Source organism: Vanrija pseudolonga, chromosome 1 (genome assembly GCF_020906515.1).
Source record: "Vanrija pseudolonga chromosome 1, complete sequence".
Classification (NCBI taxonomy): Eukaryota; Fungi; Basidiomycota; class Tremellomycetes; order Trichosporonales; family Trichosporonaceae; genus Vanrija; species Vanrija pseudolonga.
This window is the reverse complement of record NC_085849.1, coordinates 2,737,195-2,749,795: the sequence shown is the minus strand read 5'-3', so window position 1 is coordinate 2,749,795 and position 12,601 is coordinate 2,737,195. Positions and strand designations below refer to the sequence as shown.

The following is a 12,601-nucleotide window of genomic DNA, read 5'->3' as shown; positions in this document are numbered from 1 at the left end:
GGTCATCAGTAAACCGGTATATATTGTATGACGGTCTCTCCCTGCACTGCTTAGCAATGAATCAGAAAACGAAACAGCATGCCTTTGAACTGCAAGCCATAGAGACGTCTGCCTGCAGCCCAACGCCACAGGTGAATGCGCCACCGGAGCCTCGCGGCGCGAATTGCCGAACGAGGTGAGGCGGCGGCAGCCGTCAATTCGGCGAGTTACTTCCTTTGGACTCCAGACGCGTGACAGGACCCAAACGGCCTTGTCTCCTTTGCGCAGCCGAATTGCGAGCGAGGGGGCGCTGGGGTCCGAGCTGCTTACTCACACCAAGCTTCTTGGACCTGATCCCAAGGTTGGGTGCTTCGCGCGCACTGGGCATTTCCGTCGAGGTAGCCGGCGATCCCGGGGCCCTCCTCCCTGGTCCGAGGAGAATGTGGTGGGTGGGCATCCAGAAGGCCCGCTCGGGTGCCAGCTCGGATCTCCTGCGCTCAGTCACGCTTGCCCCATTTCTGGATTCGATTCCAGTACAGGATTATCGGCCCCCCTGACCGAGGTCAAAGTACCAGCGACTCCGCGTACATACGGTGGAAGGCAGTGCACCAGCGGACCCTGTTTCCTGATGGTCAGGTTGTTGACAAATGCAGACACGGATAGACTGGTGGCTCAGCTCGTCGAACACAACGAGGCGGTAGGCTTGCGACGCGCTGAGGCTGGCTTCGTCTCCCTTGGTTGTCCGTCGGTGGGGCGGAGAAGTCACCACACTCAAGACATCCCGGCTACATCTGGTAGGCGTCCGACTGGACAGCACACATACCGAGCACTTGCGCAGAGTATTTCATTGACACACTATTCATACGCCTGCTTCCTTGTGGAAGGTAGGGGAAGATTGACATTGAAAGGATACGCAAGGGACGGACGATGTTACCATCAGGAGCTAAATAGATGGCTCGGCATCAAACACATCGAAGGCGGCATAGCTTTGCCGAGCGCAGGCCAAGAACACCGCTGTTCGACATTTTATGGACTTCCCCTCGGCGATCTGTCTCAATGCGAGTGCCGCTTGAAGCCTTTTGGAACTCTGAATCCCAAACCTGGCCGTGTAACCATCCGGCCATGGGCCTTGGAGTTGGATTTTAGAGACACTTTTGAATGGATTTGGGTAGGTGGATTTGGAATGAACAATCAAATCATCGAGAAGCCCTTGGTACTTGTTTAGATTTCTGGATCCGCCCTGAGAATGTCAAAAGGTGTATTCCGTAAAGGAACCTACACCTTGGAAGAGCATCGAGGGTCCAGAACGTTGGAAGAGTATTCGAAACATCCGCCCCGACGATTTGGTAACCTGGCCGGTTACTCGACCTGCGGTCACCGTAACGGTGCAGTTGTTGAGGTATTCACCCATGACCTCCTCAAACCAAGAGTGCTGAATCAACAGCTGGTCGATATCTCGAATCTTCAAAATTACCTTCCGAATGTCGACTACATTAGGAAAATTTTGCAGTCTATGTCTCGTAGGGACGTCATGAGGAGGATCAAACTCATACGGGGAAACATGCCCCGAACGAAACTCCTGCAGTTTGACGAGAGAGCGAACAGCTTCCAACGAAGTGCTGTTTCGAATTTCCAATGGTGGAGCTGGGCCGAAGTTGATTATTTCGCCGTAAAGGTCCTGCAACCCATGAGAGCTCAAAGGAGCTTCGTGGTCTTCTTCCCTCTCGTGGCTCCGGATGTAGCAGTGGCGGTCACACTGGCACAACCTGTCCCCTCTAGCTGGAAAACCCTCAGGTACCGGATGAACCCGGTGTTCATTAGCCTTCACTACACAGGGGGATTAAGCACGCTCTCACATTTAAATCAAGGGGGGCGCGGCGTCGCCAAAGCTTTTTCCATTGTCCTTGTGGAGGGATACAGAGACATGAACAGTATCTTCCATAGCCCAACGGACGCCGGTCAGAGTATTGCGTGGGTATCTCTTCAATCTGAGGTGAGTGGAGTTGACACTTGCATATCCCTACGTAAAATTTGGGATCAACACCGTCGTCAAGGGCGTGGCAGATGCAGCAACAGACTCTCGGGAAGAGTTTCGCCTGTCAGTTAGTGGACAGAAGTTCCAGCAGCCTCACCATGCGTACCCGTTTGGAATACTCTTTTGCAAGCGTCTCCAGATCAATTGGTGGGCTTGAATGTGAAAGGTCCAGGCCAACAGTTTGCTGAGCGGATTAACCCCCCTGGAGGCCAGAACAGGCGACAGAAGAAGGCCTTACCATCTGGACCGGAGGCGGAGGTTGCATCACCTCCGCGTGTATTATCGGCTTTTGATCGCTCGGGCCTGGGTGTGTTGGTTGCAGTTCAGGATCCTCGTGGGGTATCGTTGACTGGATGATTTGTAGGGGTATTGTCTCTTCCATCGTAGTACGGAACCGAGGAATAAATGTTATATGGAAGAAGTGGGGCGACTGAGCGGTGAGCATACACATATGATGAGAAGTGGAAGTACCGTTGGAATCACAGACTGCCCCTGCTGCACTCTCAGACAACGAAAATTATCCATTGCTTCTTCGCGCTGGCTTCTGGACGTATTTTCATCACTTGGCCCAAGCGCTGGTTGATCCTGAAAGGCACGCAAGGTGTGGCGCCAGAGAATTAGTCAACAAGCCGCATATCCAAATGAATCTGAGCCGAAAAACGCGCAGCCAGTTCCTGCTGTGGATCGATGGATTTTGCTCTTCTATGGAGATGTCGTAGCTAAATGTTTGTTATCGACGAGTTGGAAGGAACTGAATGGATGGGTAGGAGTCTGTACGCTTACATTTCGAAATCCTCACAGTTCATCTGGCTGAACGAGAAACCCGAGGGCCATATCCTTCACCCGGCTGTATGGCGGGGCAGGCATCTTGACTTTAGAGGTATTCTGCTGAACAGAAGTCCACTCCGACAGGTTTGGGCACTGAAGTGAATCCGAGCGCCCGAGGAGGCTGAGAAACGTCGTGGCCCATTTCAGCCATGCGCTCGAGACCTTGGGGCAAGCGGCTTGGCATTGGTCTCGGTTTGGCATTGGACTGCCCCCATGATTGAGAACTGCTTGAGTTGTGGACAATGCGTACTGGCGTTGGCATTCTTTGTCTGGAGCCCTTGGGAGTTTACCCTGGCAGATCTCCATCGGCGAGCTCCGGACGTGCCACGCACATTGAGTAGATTTCCAAGGTGGGAATCACCGCTCTGTCTGATGCACATGCTCTGAAGGCGGCAGTATTGGAGCACATCCTCGGGGCCATGCAACTGCCCGTCAGCATCCCTTTGGATCGGCGCCATCAGTTCTGCTTCTGTTGCACTGCCCCAGGGAAACACGGAGCCAACTCGGACCAACCCAACACAACGAGTGCCACCCCGCTCGCACTGTTCCTACACGGTGCCTTGAGACTGTAACGCCCGCCATGGTCGCTCACACGGACCTCATCGGTGCAGGTGCGAACAGGAGCCCTGTGTAAACATGTGCCATTCCAATTGTTCCGGGCAACGGTCCCAGTCTCCTTTCAGATACTCGACAGCGTCACAAGTAGAACACCGTCCAGGTCAGGGCGGCAAGTGACGAGGTGGCAGTACTTCCACTCTCGACTCAAACGACAGGAAGCTAGTCACTCGGAACTCAGAGAGTGCATATGAAGACCTACAGTATTGAGAATCGGTAGACTCATATCTACAGTTCAAATGCCCATTCTGGGCCATCCAAACTAAAGTCGTCCGCAACATCCGGGGCCGAGGTGACGCCATCTGTGGGTGGGTTGGGTGGCGGGGGGGGGACCGAGGAGGTCATATTGTCGGGGCTGTCGATGTCACCATTGCTAGGAGGCAAGACGGGTTCAGATCTCTGTGTGTTGTTGCCCTTGACAAGCTCGATAGTGTCCTGGGCCAGTTTCACAGCCTGTTCGGCAAGGGCTCCTCCGGTTGACCTTGCCGTCACATTGACGGACAACGGGACTTTGGTCTCCGCTACGATAATATTGAACACCATGGATGCTGTTCGGATATAGTCGTCCAGCTCGGCTTGATTGTACCGCCTTCCATCCGTCTTGGTAGTCGGTTGTCCCCTCTCGTCGCGCAATCGTCCTTCTTCAGCCTCGCGTAAGATGTGGAGCCCGAACTTGCGCGCCACACCAACCACAACCTTTCGGAGGCTGTCCTCTCCTTGTCGAAGCTTTTGAGATATGACCGAATTACCCACCCGAATCACTCCCGACACACTGGATCCGACACCGGGGACCGCGCTGGCTCCCGCAGCGGTTCCAATTATCCCCCCGGCGGCTTCAAGTGCAAATTCCCACTTGCTGTTCCTCCATGCCTTGGTCTCGTATTTGTCACTCATGAAGAGAGCTAGGGCGCCGTATACCAAAGCATTGACCACAGCCCTCATAATAGGCTTATAAAGGTCGGTCCTTGGAATAAACTCATAGAGCTTGCTGAGGTAGCTTTCAACGGTGTAGCTGTCTGCCTGCTGCAGCTGGGCCATCCATGCGTCAAGATAAGAAAGGATGAGGGACACAAACGCCTGTAGGCGCATGTCATCCGTCCTATACGCCTCGGAATCGTTGATGGTTGTGAGGAGGACACCGGTGAGATATGGGTGCCACCTGAGGCTTACAAGGAACTGTCCCAATTTCATTGCGCGGATATCCGCCGCGACAACGCTTGGTAACTCATTGACCACGGGCTTACAGACATTCCAGTCACGTTGGAGGGCCAGACACAGGAACACCGCCGTTCGACACCTGATCGCCTTCGCTTTAAAGGGGTGCCTAGCAGAGCGCCAAAGTTCAACCGGTTTAGATGGCATCGGGGGGCCAAGAATGTGGGCACCGTCTGATAAAGGGCCTTGTAGAGTGAACTTCGGTGATTTATCGAGTGGGTTCTTTTTGGGGCGGCGCTTGGATTCGAAAGGAATGCGTTCATCGCTTGCCTAGGTTTAGCCACACACTGCGTGAAACCTCCGAGGCCGATTCTCACGTCGTGGGAGTATTTGCGACCTGATCACGTTCCACGGTGTTTAAGATCTCGTCCCAGAAGGATACTGTAACGGTGCAGTTGTTGAGGTATTCGCCCATGAGGTTGTTAAACCACGGATGCTGAACCATTTCAGTGTCGATATCCCGGATTTTCAGGAAGATTCCATTGACGCGAGGGGGATCTTCGCCGTGAGGGAACAAGACATAGTCGTCGTATAGGTACCGGTAGCGTCGCTTCTGGAAGCGCAAGAAGTCGGCAACCGACTGAACAGCTGCCTCGGAGTAGTCGGATACCTGTAGCATGGGTGCCTCACCGAAGTTGAGCAAGATCCGATTTTTTGGATCATTCTCGCCCAGGGCGAGCAAGCCGCGGGGTCCATACGGAATAGCTTTCATGCTCATCTTCACTGGGACTTTGCAGACCAGGTCGCATAGACACTTGGTGCTGGTGCTCGGGCTCCCGTTCAACGTTATTGGGAGTCTTGCGGGTTTGACATGATCCTGCGTGTTAGCTCTTGTCTAATAACCTTTCTCACGTTGACATATTTAATCTCTGCGTGTTCAAACCGCCAGGTGTGTTTCGGCGTCCAGGATAAAAAAGGAACACACAGACAAGCACAGTAGAGGCCATAACCCCAAGGGCTGGAATCAAAGTACTGTGTCGGAAACGGAAGATCCCAGCCTACCAGCAGAGAGTTAGCGATGAAGACACCTCGCGATCAGACTCACTTTCCTTGTCCCGAACCAAGTCAAGGAGATGGCACGGGCAGGGACAGACCCTGGGGTCTTTCACAGCCCGGGCAATCCTCGGTTCAAGTTTCGTCCTTCTAGAGTTGTAAGGACGATGAAACCCTTGCGACGCCTGGGGATGTTGCTGGCGTCAGTGGTCAATCGAGGTTCTTCGAGCCTTACGTCGAGTGGACCATTGAAGACCAAATCCGCAGGGAAATCAGGTTCTTCTAGTGCCTGCCACCCGGGTCTCTCGCGCAGAGACCGATTAGCCTGTCTCGTGAATACATAGCTGCGGAGCATCGAGACGGGGAGGGCGCAATAGCAAGAGCGATCACCGCAGTCAAAGTCGTAATCGTGGTCCTCCTGATGAGCCTCGCTCCAGGAACGTGGAGCTAGGTTTTGAAGTTGTGCCATCTCTTCCATCCGCGTGGAGCGTTGAAGAGTCATGATGAGCGGTGGGTTGAAATGTTGAAAGGCAGATGGAGCAATCACTTTCTCTTAACTAACAACTTTAAATGAACGGCTTCGATCCGGGTTTCACTGCGTTACGACAATGAATCGGTGCTTTGCACTCAAAGTTTGCAAGCAGAGTAGACGATGGGCGGTGCTGGGGCGCCGTCGTACTATTATATGAACCATTGGTTCGTTCCTCGGTTACCCAGGGGTGGGGTCAGGATCTGACCTGACGACCATCTTCACATTCGACGATGGAGTGTTCTGGAGGTGGTAGGTGAGGTCCAAGCCCCTGGGGTAACGTGCCCCGAAGGGAATGGGTGATTTCATGCGACGCTCCAGCTGCATAATGGTGCCTTTCAACATGGTGCTCGAAAAGCCCTTGTACTGAGGTTCCAGTGTGCTCTCACCAGACACCAAGAGACTGTACACCCTCCTTTGCCATCGACTTTATCCGTTCGGGAGAACCCATTGAGAGATCTGAAGCCACACCCGAGGCGGTCACTTGTTGGCATCTATGCGGGTGCCTGATAAGCCGCCACCTCTCCCCTGTACCCAGTTAGTCACACGCCTACGCATCTCCGTCACTTCCGAGTCGGGTATGTGCGTCACGCAGCTTGGTCTGAAGGAGATAAGATGCATGGTGCCGAGTGCCGATGTGGTCGGATGGCAATGAGGTCATAGCGCAAGTGCCCGCCCGCGCGCGGTGGAGATCCAGGCACGGCCGTGTGGCGGTGACGGCCATGGCAGTGCAACCTGCGTCGACTGAACGCATGTGCCCGCAAGCTCCTTTGATTCGAGTGGACGATTTCACCCAAGCCGGCGGGGTTGAAGGACATCGGCTTGGACCGAAGCACGTTTGTGGCCCGTGTTCGCTACCGTCGGTGGGCGGCGGCGGTGTGCTCCGAGCGGATCTTGGCAGACGTATGTTGTGGACCAAAGCCCTCCAGCCGACTTGCCATGGCGCTGCAGCCACTGTCCGAGTGACGTCCTTTGATGCATACTGCAGGAGATCCGGAACGGTTAAAGTACCACGGAGGCCGTCACAACTTTCACCCACGCACGCCATTGTCACACATGAAGACCGGAGCACCAGCCACCGCCACCGCCGCCGCCATCAGCACGCCCCTCTTCGTTCGCATGGTGCACGCCACCCCCATCGCAGAGGCCTCTGCATCTGTCACGCCGGTGTTCGGCATCACCCCCGCGAAGCACGGTGCCATGAGCCGAACAGGTGTTATTGTCCTGGTTGTCGTTGTGGGGTTCGTGCTGGCCGTCCCAGCTGGTCTCTACTTCTGCGTGAGTCATCCTGCACGTCCCACTGGGTACATGCTGACACCGATTGCTCAGTACATCAGAAACTGGGCACGCCTGCGACAGCGAGAGCTGGTTGGCGACAAACCTCTTCCCCCCACCGAATCTCCCCCCACCGAAGCCGCCCCGTTCCTTCCCGGTGTGCGGGAGTCGCTCGCTTCTGCATGGCAGCCAGTCGTTGCAGTCTCTTCCAACGCACGCTCTGGGATCGCAGCCGCATGGAGCCATTGGGCGGAGACGGTCCGAGGTGCCGTGGATGGTGTCCGAACAACCATGAAGCGATCAAAGACCACCTCTGCCCCTCGCCCCTCGCTCCAACAGCTCGTGACAAGACAGTTGGACGACACAGCTAGCATCATGAGCTATGATAGCGCGGCGCCGAGTTACAGGAGCGAAGAGATCCCGCGGTACACCTTCGTCGACCCGTTCGCGCCGTACATCCAGATGGCGTTCCCCTCGGGGAACCTGAGCCTCGAAGACGTTGTGTCCCGTGTCTAGATGTCGTTGCATGTTGTATGTATCATTTTGGCCTTGCTGTTGCAGTCGCATGCAGGATGAGGCCTATCTCCCAACCGAATGACTTGCGCTGGGTGATGGTTCTCTCCACGTTGAGCCCTCAAGGGCAGATGCCTTCGTGCACAACGCACCGTTGCTGTGGTATCGTGCGCCGCCTGTCAGACCCATCATCCGATAGCGCGGACAGGTTGACAGCCCTTGAGACAGGACACGTGCACCGACCGCGGCATACCACATACCCGGTTCCATCATGCATGCTGCTAGAATTCAGATGCGGTTGGATGCAAGCTCCGGCGCTCCGATAAGATCGCAAGGCGGTGCCCGACGTCGTCGGCGGCCAGCAACGACGAGTGGCGGTGATCACCGTGTCAAAGTTTGACTCCACACCGGCGGCACGTCGCAACCTCGTCAACTCTGGTCAGCTTGTCGGTATGACGTAGGAATCGTGTGATTTGCTCGATATCCCGGTTGTGATCTAGTCTGCGTGTGTTGCAACGATGCTGTGGGTCATGTCTGTGGAGGCGGCTGGCGATTGGTACTTAGTTCGTTCACGACGTTCGCCGAGTTTTGCAACATCACCCACAGAGTCCAACACCATGTCCGCTATGTGGACCCCTACCTACTTGCTGGTCACCAGCATCCTCGCCCACGCTGCCCCTGTTCCCCAGGGAATGGCCATCGATCCCTTCGTGTTCAACCACGACGACAACCAGCCCGAGGTGCCGTGGAAAGACATGTGACCAGGACAGAAACGCGGCGTAATCGCCGGATACGTGGGGGGTGGCATTTTTGGTGTTTTCGGTTTCTGCTTCTTGGTGTTCTTTGTCTACAAGACTGTGAGTTCACCAGACTGGAGAGGAAATGTGACCGCTCACATTCAAAGTGGGCGATAGCGAATGGAAAGGATGACCAGCCTCTGCTGCTCTGGGTGGACACCTACCCCCAACACACCCTCTTCGGCGGATGCCGTTCTGGTCGCCCCTGCGACGCCTGGTGGTGCAAGGCCTACTATTGGGTTCGCGGTTTACCGGGCAAGGTTATCCTCTGGCGGCCAACCGCGGCGGCCAGTGCGACGACGGTGGCAGCCACCGAGACTCCAGCTCCAACCATTCCCACGACGTCGCTGTTCATGCCCGGAACTCGAGCGATGCTATGCCATGCCACACGTAGGGTGTTCGGTTTCCCGAAGGCGGCCTGGAAAACCGTGGCCGCTGTCTCGGCCAGCGTGGGGAAATCGACCACAACCACGTACGAGGCCGCCTCAACCCGAACCAAAGGTCTCTTCACGAAGAAGCCGAAGCCAAGCCCCGACTCCGAGGTGGCTGATCGCAACGACTCCAGGGGCAGTACAGAGAAGGGCCCCGTCATCCACCTCAAGATCGACCAGTCCAACCTCATGAAAGACCAACCGGTCGTCGCACTGAGTTGCGACGCCGACGCAGGCGACATTGGCACTTATGGCAGTCAGGAGAAGGTGTCGTCCGAGTAGATGTTTGTATTAAGCCGATTGCTCCTCGTTGTACGAATGTACAAGACTACCGAACGGTCGCTACCTATCATGTTACGATGTATGATCGTTGTTGTATCAGCTGAGTTCCTTGGTGAGGGTGAGGTGCAACCTCCGTACCCGACTCCTCCACCACAGCTGGGTCGCTGAGATGCCACCCCGCCGCATTCGCATGAGTCGGCTATTCGCCCCGATGCCGGTTCAGCAGCCAACCACGAGCATGGCAACCTTCACACCGGCGGAGTAAAGAAGCCGGGTGACACCATGCAGAAGGTGTCACATTGCAGTTGGTGGACAAGCTCCGGCCTTGTGAGGAGGCGGTATCTCTGTGGGCGGTGTCGATGCGGCCAGCGGCCAGGAACCGTGGCGGTGAGGTTTCACCGAGTCGAGTTGGACATCGGCACCTCCGTCACACGTCAACCATTTGAACTCCGCCATTCTCCATGACGTAGCTTGCTCGTGTGACTTGCTTGGCACTCCGCGGCTGTGATCTAATCTGTGCGATTGAGGCTGTGGCGCACGTTCGTTCGTGGAGTTGGCCGGAGCTGGCTACTTAAGCTGGCTGGGGACTGCCAACTGTGCAAGGTAACCACAGACACGCAGATACCACCACCACCATGACCACAAGGACAGCAGCCTACATGCTTCTCGCAGGCCTGGTAGCCCACGCTGCCCCGGTACCCGAGACATTCTCCTACGAGCCACCATTCAAGCGCGACTACAATGATGGCGAAGGGATCCCTTGGGAGGACATGACCCCTGGGCAGAAAAAGGGGACCATCGCAGCCTATACCATCTTCGGCATCTTCTTTATGGCTGTCTTGACTTTCATCCTGGTTGGATGGGCGAGTCTGCCGTCTGAAATCACAGTAGAGCATGTGAGGCTGACAGAGCCGTTCAGTGCCAGATGGGGAGTCACCACAACAACTTCCACAGCTACAGCACCACCTACACCTACCGACCAACCCCGCGTGACCGTCGTTGTAACGTAACGGGGTGGTGGAACGGCCGTCGTCGGGCGGAGTGGCGGCCAGTCGTCAGCCCCCCCGCACCATCGGACACCACAGAGAGCCTCCGTACAGCCGCCTTCTTGCCCGGGACTATGGCATTGCTCAAGAACGCCGCCAGCGGCATCGGAGCACTCCCCACCGCCACCTGGGGCATGGTGAAGGCCTGTTCCGCCAACACGGGCGAGTGGGCCACTGGAGCGTGGGGAGCGATAGCAGCCCGCTCAAAGGCACTCTTCGCCAAGAAGCCCAGGCCAATCCGTGACTCCAACCCGCTTGTTCTCGACGAGGTCAAGGGAGATCCCGAGCACGGTGACATCGAGAAGGGCAGCCTCATCAAAGTCGCTTCGGAGAAGTACCCCACACCCTTCAGCGAGTGCGACAAAGCCAGCCTCATGAGCGACGAGTCAACCATCGCACCAAGCTACCACACCCACGAGGGCGACATTGGCACGTACGCTTCGTGCGAGAAGTGCGACTGCAAGGAGCATCATTAGAACCGGCGCTATATAGATGTCCGTTCCTGTTGTGAGATAGAGACCTCGTGTGACGTATGTACTGTAAGGTAGCCTTTGACGATGTACTCTGTATGCTGTATCATGCTTGCTGTCTCACAAAGACTGAGCGATCCATGAAAAGTCGTGATCACGCGAATTCGACGAGACGAGCACTTGTTCTCGAGGTATGCCCGGCTGCATGTGGACTGGGTGAACTCGAGTTGCACGACGTACGCATCCCCGCCGTCGCGTACGACCAAATACCGGATCCCCGTCATACTTGCCTGCGGTGGAGAGCCAGGTTGTCGGTTGGATGCAAGTTCCGACCCCGATAAGATCGCGAGGCGGTGCCCGATGTGGTCGGCCAGGAACCCTTGGCGGCGGTGTCCGCGGGCATTTGACATTCGGCACCGTCGGCACCAGTCGCCGTGGTCATCGGCTTTGCCATGACGTCGGCTGCTCGCATGATCCTGCTCGTCGGCATACACGGTATGATCCTGCGCCGTGATCTAATCTGAGGCATGCTGTGGCGTCGAGGCAGTGGCGCACGTTCTTGGAGTCGAGCTGGACATGGTATTTATGACGGCTGGCGATGCCGACCGATGCACCACACCCGCGTCTCACAGCACCAACCCACCACGACAATGCTCACGACGAGGACCGCAGCCTGTGTCCTGCTTGCCGGGATGCTCGCGCACGCCGCACCTGTCCGCGAGGGACTCGCCCGCCACGACTTGGTCCCGCGCGACGACGACACCACCACCACCGTCGCATGGAAGGACATGACCCCCGGGCAGAAGGCGGGCACAGTCGTCGTATACGTGATTTTCGGCCTCGTGGGCTGTGGCATGCTCGTTATCTTCTGTGCCTTGGCAGTGAGTCGATAATGCGAACGACCCTGACCCACAGTACCACATCTGCTGCGACTTTGGGGGAGACTTCAAAGACGCGTTCTCGCGCCGGATGAAGGGGGTGGGTAACGTCGCGCGGGATGCCTGGGAAGTACCCAAGGCACTCTGGGGTGTGGTCACCAAGGTCTCCGCCATGGCCTGGGGCACCGTGACCACCCGTTCGATCAACGCATGGACATCGACCAAGAACACGTGCGGGTCGGCCGTGACCCGCGTCAAGACGAGCTTCGCCAAGAAGCCCACATGTGACTCAGAGATACCAATGGCTCTCGACCTCGACGACGATGTCAAGAAGACGGCCGCGGCCTCCATCGAGTGGGACAAGGCAAGCCTCATGAGCTACGAGTCGACCGAGTCCGCCGTCGCGCCGAGCTACCACACCGATGAGGCCAAAGTTGGTGCTTATGCCGAGGAGAAGTAGAACATCTGACTGCTAGACACATCTTAGACCCAGTTTCGCATAGATCAAGCTTCTCGTTTGAACCATAGATGCCTCCTGACCGTAGTGCTCCCGATGAACCATCATTGTTGTATCCTGTCCTTATGTTGCGATGCCCTCCTAGCTCTCACACTTTGGTCTTGTCTTCCACATGAGCACATCGGCTGTAGATTTGCGGGTTGTGAACGTCTTTGAGCATGGTGACGACAATGGGCAGAGACAAGATGCAATGGGTAC

General features: G+C 56.3%; 6 protein-coding genes across 6 annotated transcripts; 4 read left to right on the top strand and 2 right to left on the bottom strand.

Annotated features, from left to right (window-relative positions):
* Window positions 1-3,685: 3,685 nt before the first annotated feature.
* Window positions 3,686-4,648, bottom strand: LOC62_01G001049 (uncharacterized protein; the record flags this gene model as incomplete). Its single annotated transcript, XM_062767518.1, has 1 exon — window positions 3,686-4,648. One exon carries the CDS (start codon window positions 4,646-4,648, stop codon window positions 3,686-3,688), a length of 963 nt encoding a protein of 320 aa, XP_062623502.1.
* A 337-nt stretch (window positions 4,649-4,985) lies between these two features.
* LOC62_01G001048 (uncharacterized protein) lies at window positions 4,986-5,390 on the bottom strand (the record flags this gene model as incomplete). Its single annotated transcript, XM_062767517.1, has 1 exon — window positions 4,986-5,390. One exon carries the CDS (start codon window positions 5,388-5,390, stop codon window positions 4,986-4,988), a length of 405 nt encoding a protein of 134 aa, XP_062623501.1.
* Window positions 5,391-7,250: 1,860 nt separating this feature from the next.
* Window positions 7,251-7,985, top strand: LOC62_01G001047 (uncharacterized protein; the record flags this gene model as incomplete). Its single annotated transcript, XM_062767516.1, has 3 exons — window positions 7,251-7,472; window positions 7,524-7,626; window positions 7,837-7,985. 3 exons carry the CDS (start codon window positions 7,251-7,253, stop codon window positions 7,983-7,985), a joined length of 474 nt encoding a protein of 157 aa, XP_062623500.1.
* Window positions 7,986-8,599: 614 nt separating this feature from the next.
* LOC62_01G001046 (uncharacterized protein) lies at window positions 8,600-9,492 on the top strand (the record flags this gene model as incomplete). Its single annotated transcript, XM_062767515.1, has 2 exons — window positions 8,600-8,739; window positions 8,853-9,492. 2 exons carry the CDS (start codon window positions 8,600-8,602, stop codon window positions 9,490-9,492), a joined length of 780 nt encoding a protein of 259 aa, XP_062623499.1.
* A 635-nt stretch (window positions 9,493-10,127) lies between these two features.
* Window positions 10,128-11,014, top strand: LOC62_01G001045 (uncharacterized protein; the record flags this gene model as incomplete). The annotated part of the gene is made up of 2 exons (XM_062767514.1): window positions 10,128-10,388; window positions 10,628-11,014. 2 exons carry the CDS (start codon window positions 10,128-10,130, stop codon window positions 11,012-11,014), a joined length of 648 nt encoding a protein of 215 aa, XP_062623498.1.
* Window positions 11,015-11,635: 621 nt separating this feature from the next.
* Window positions 11,636-12,460, top strand: LOC62_01G001044 (uncharacterized protein). The gene is made up of 2 exons (XM_062767513.1): window positions 11,636-11,889; window positions 11,924-12,460. The coding sequence occupies exons 1-2, from the start codon at window positions 11,659-11,661 to the stop codon at window positions 12,344-12,346; spliced, it is 654 nt and encodes a 217-aa protein (XP_062623497.1). The 5' UTR covers window positions 11,636-11,658; the 3' UTR covers window positions 12,347-12,460.
* Window positions 12,461-12,601: the final 141 nt, after the last annotated feature.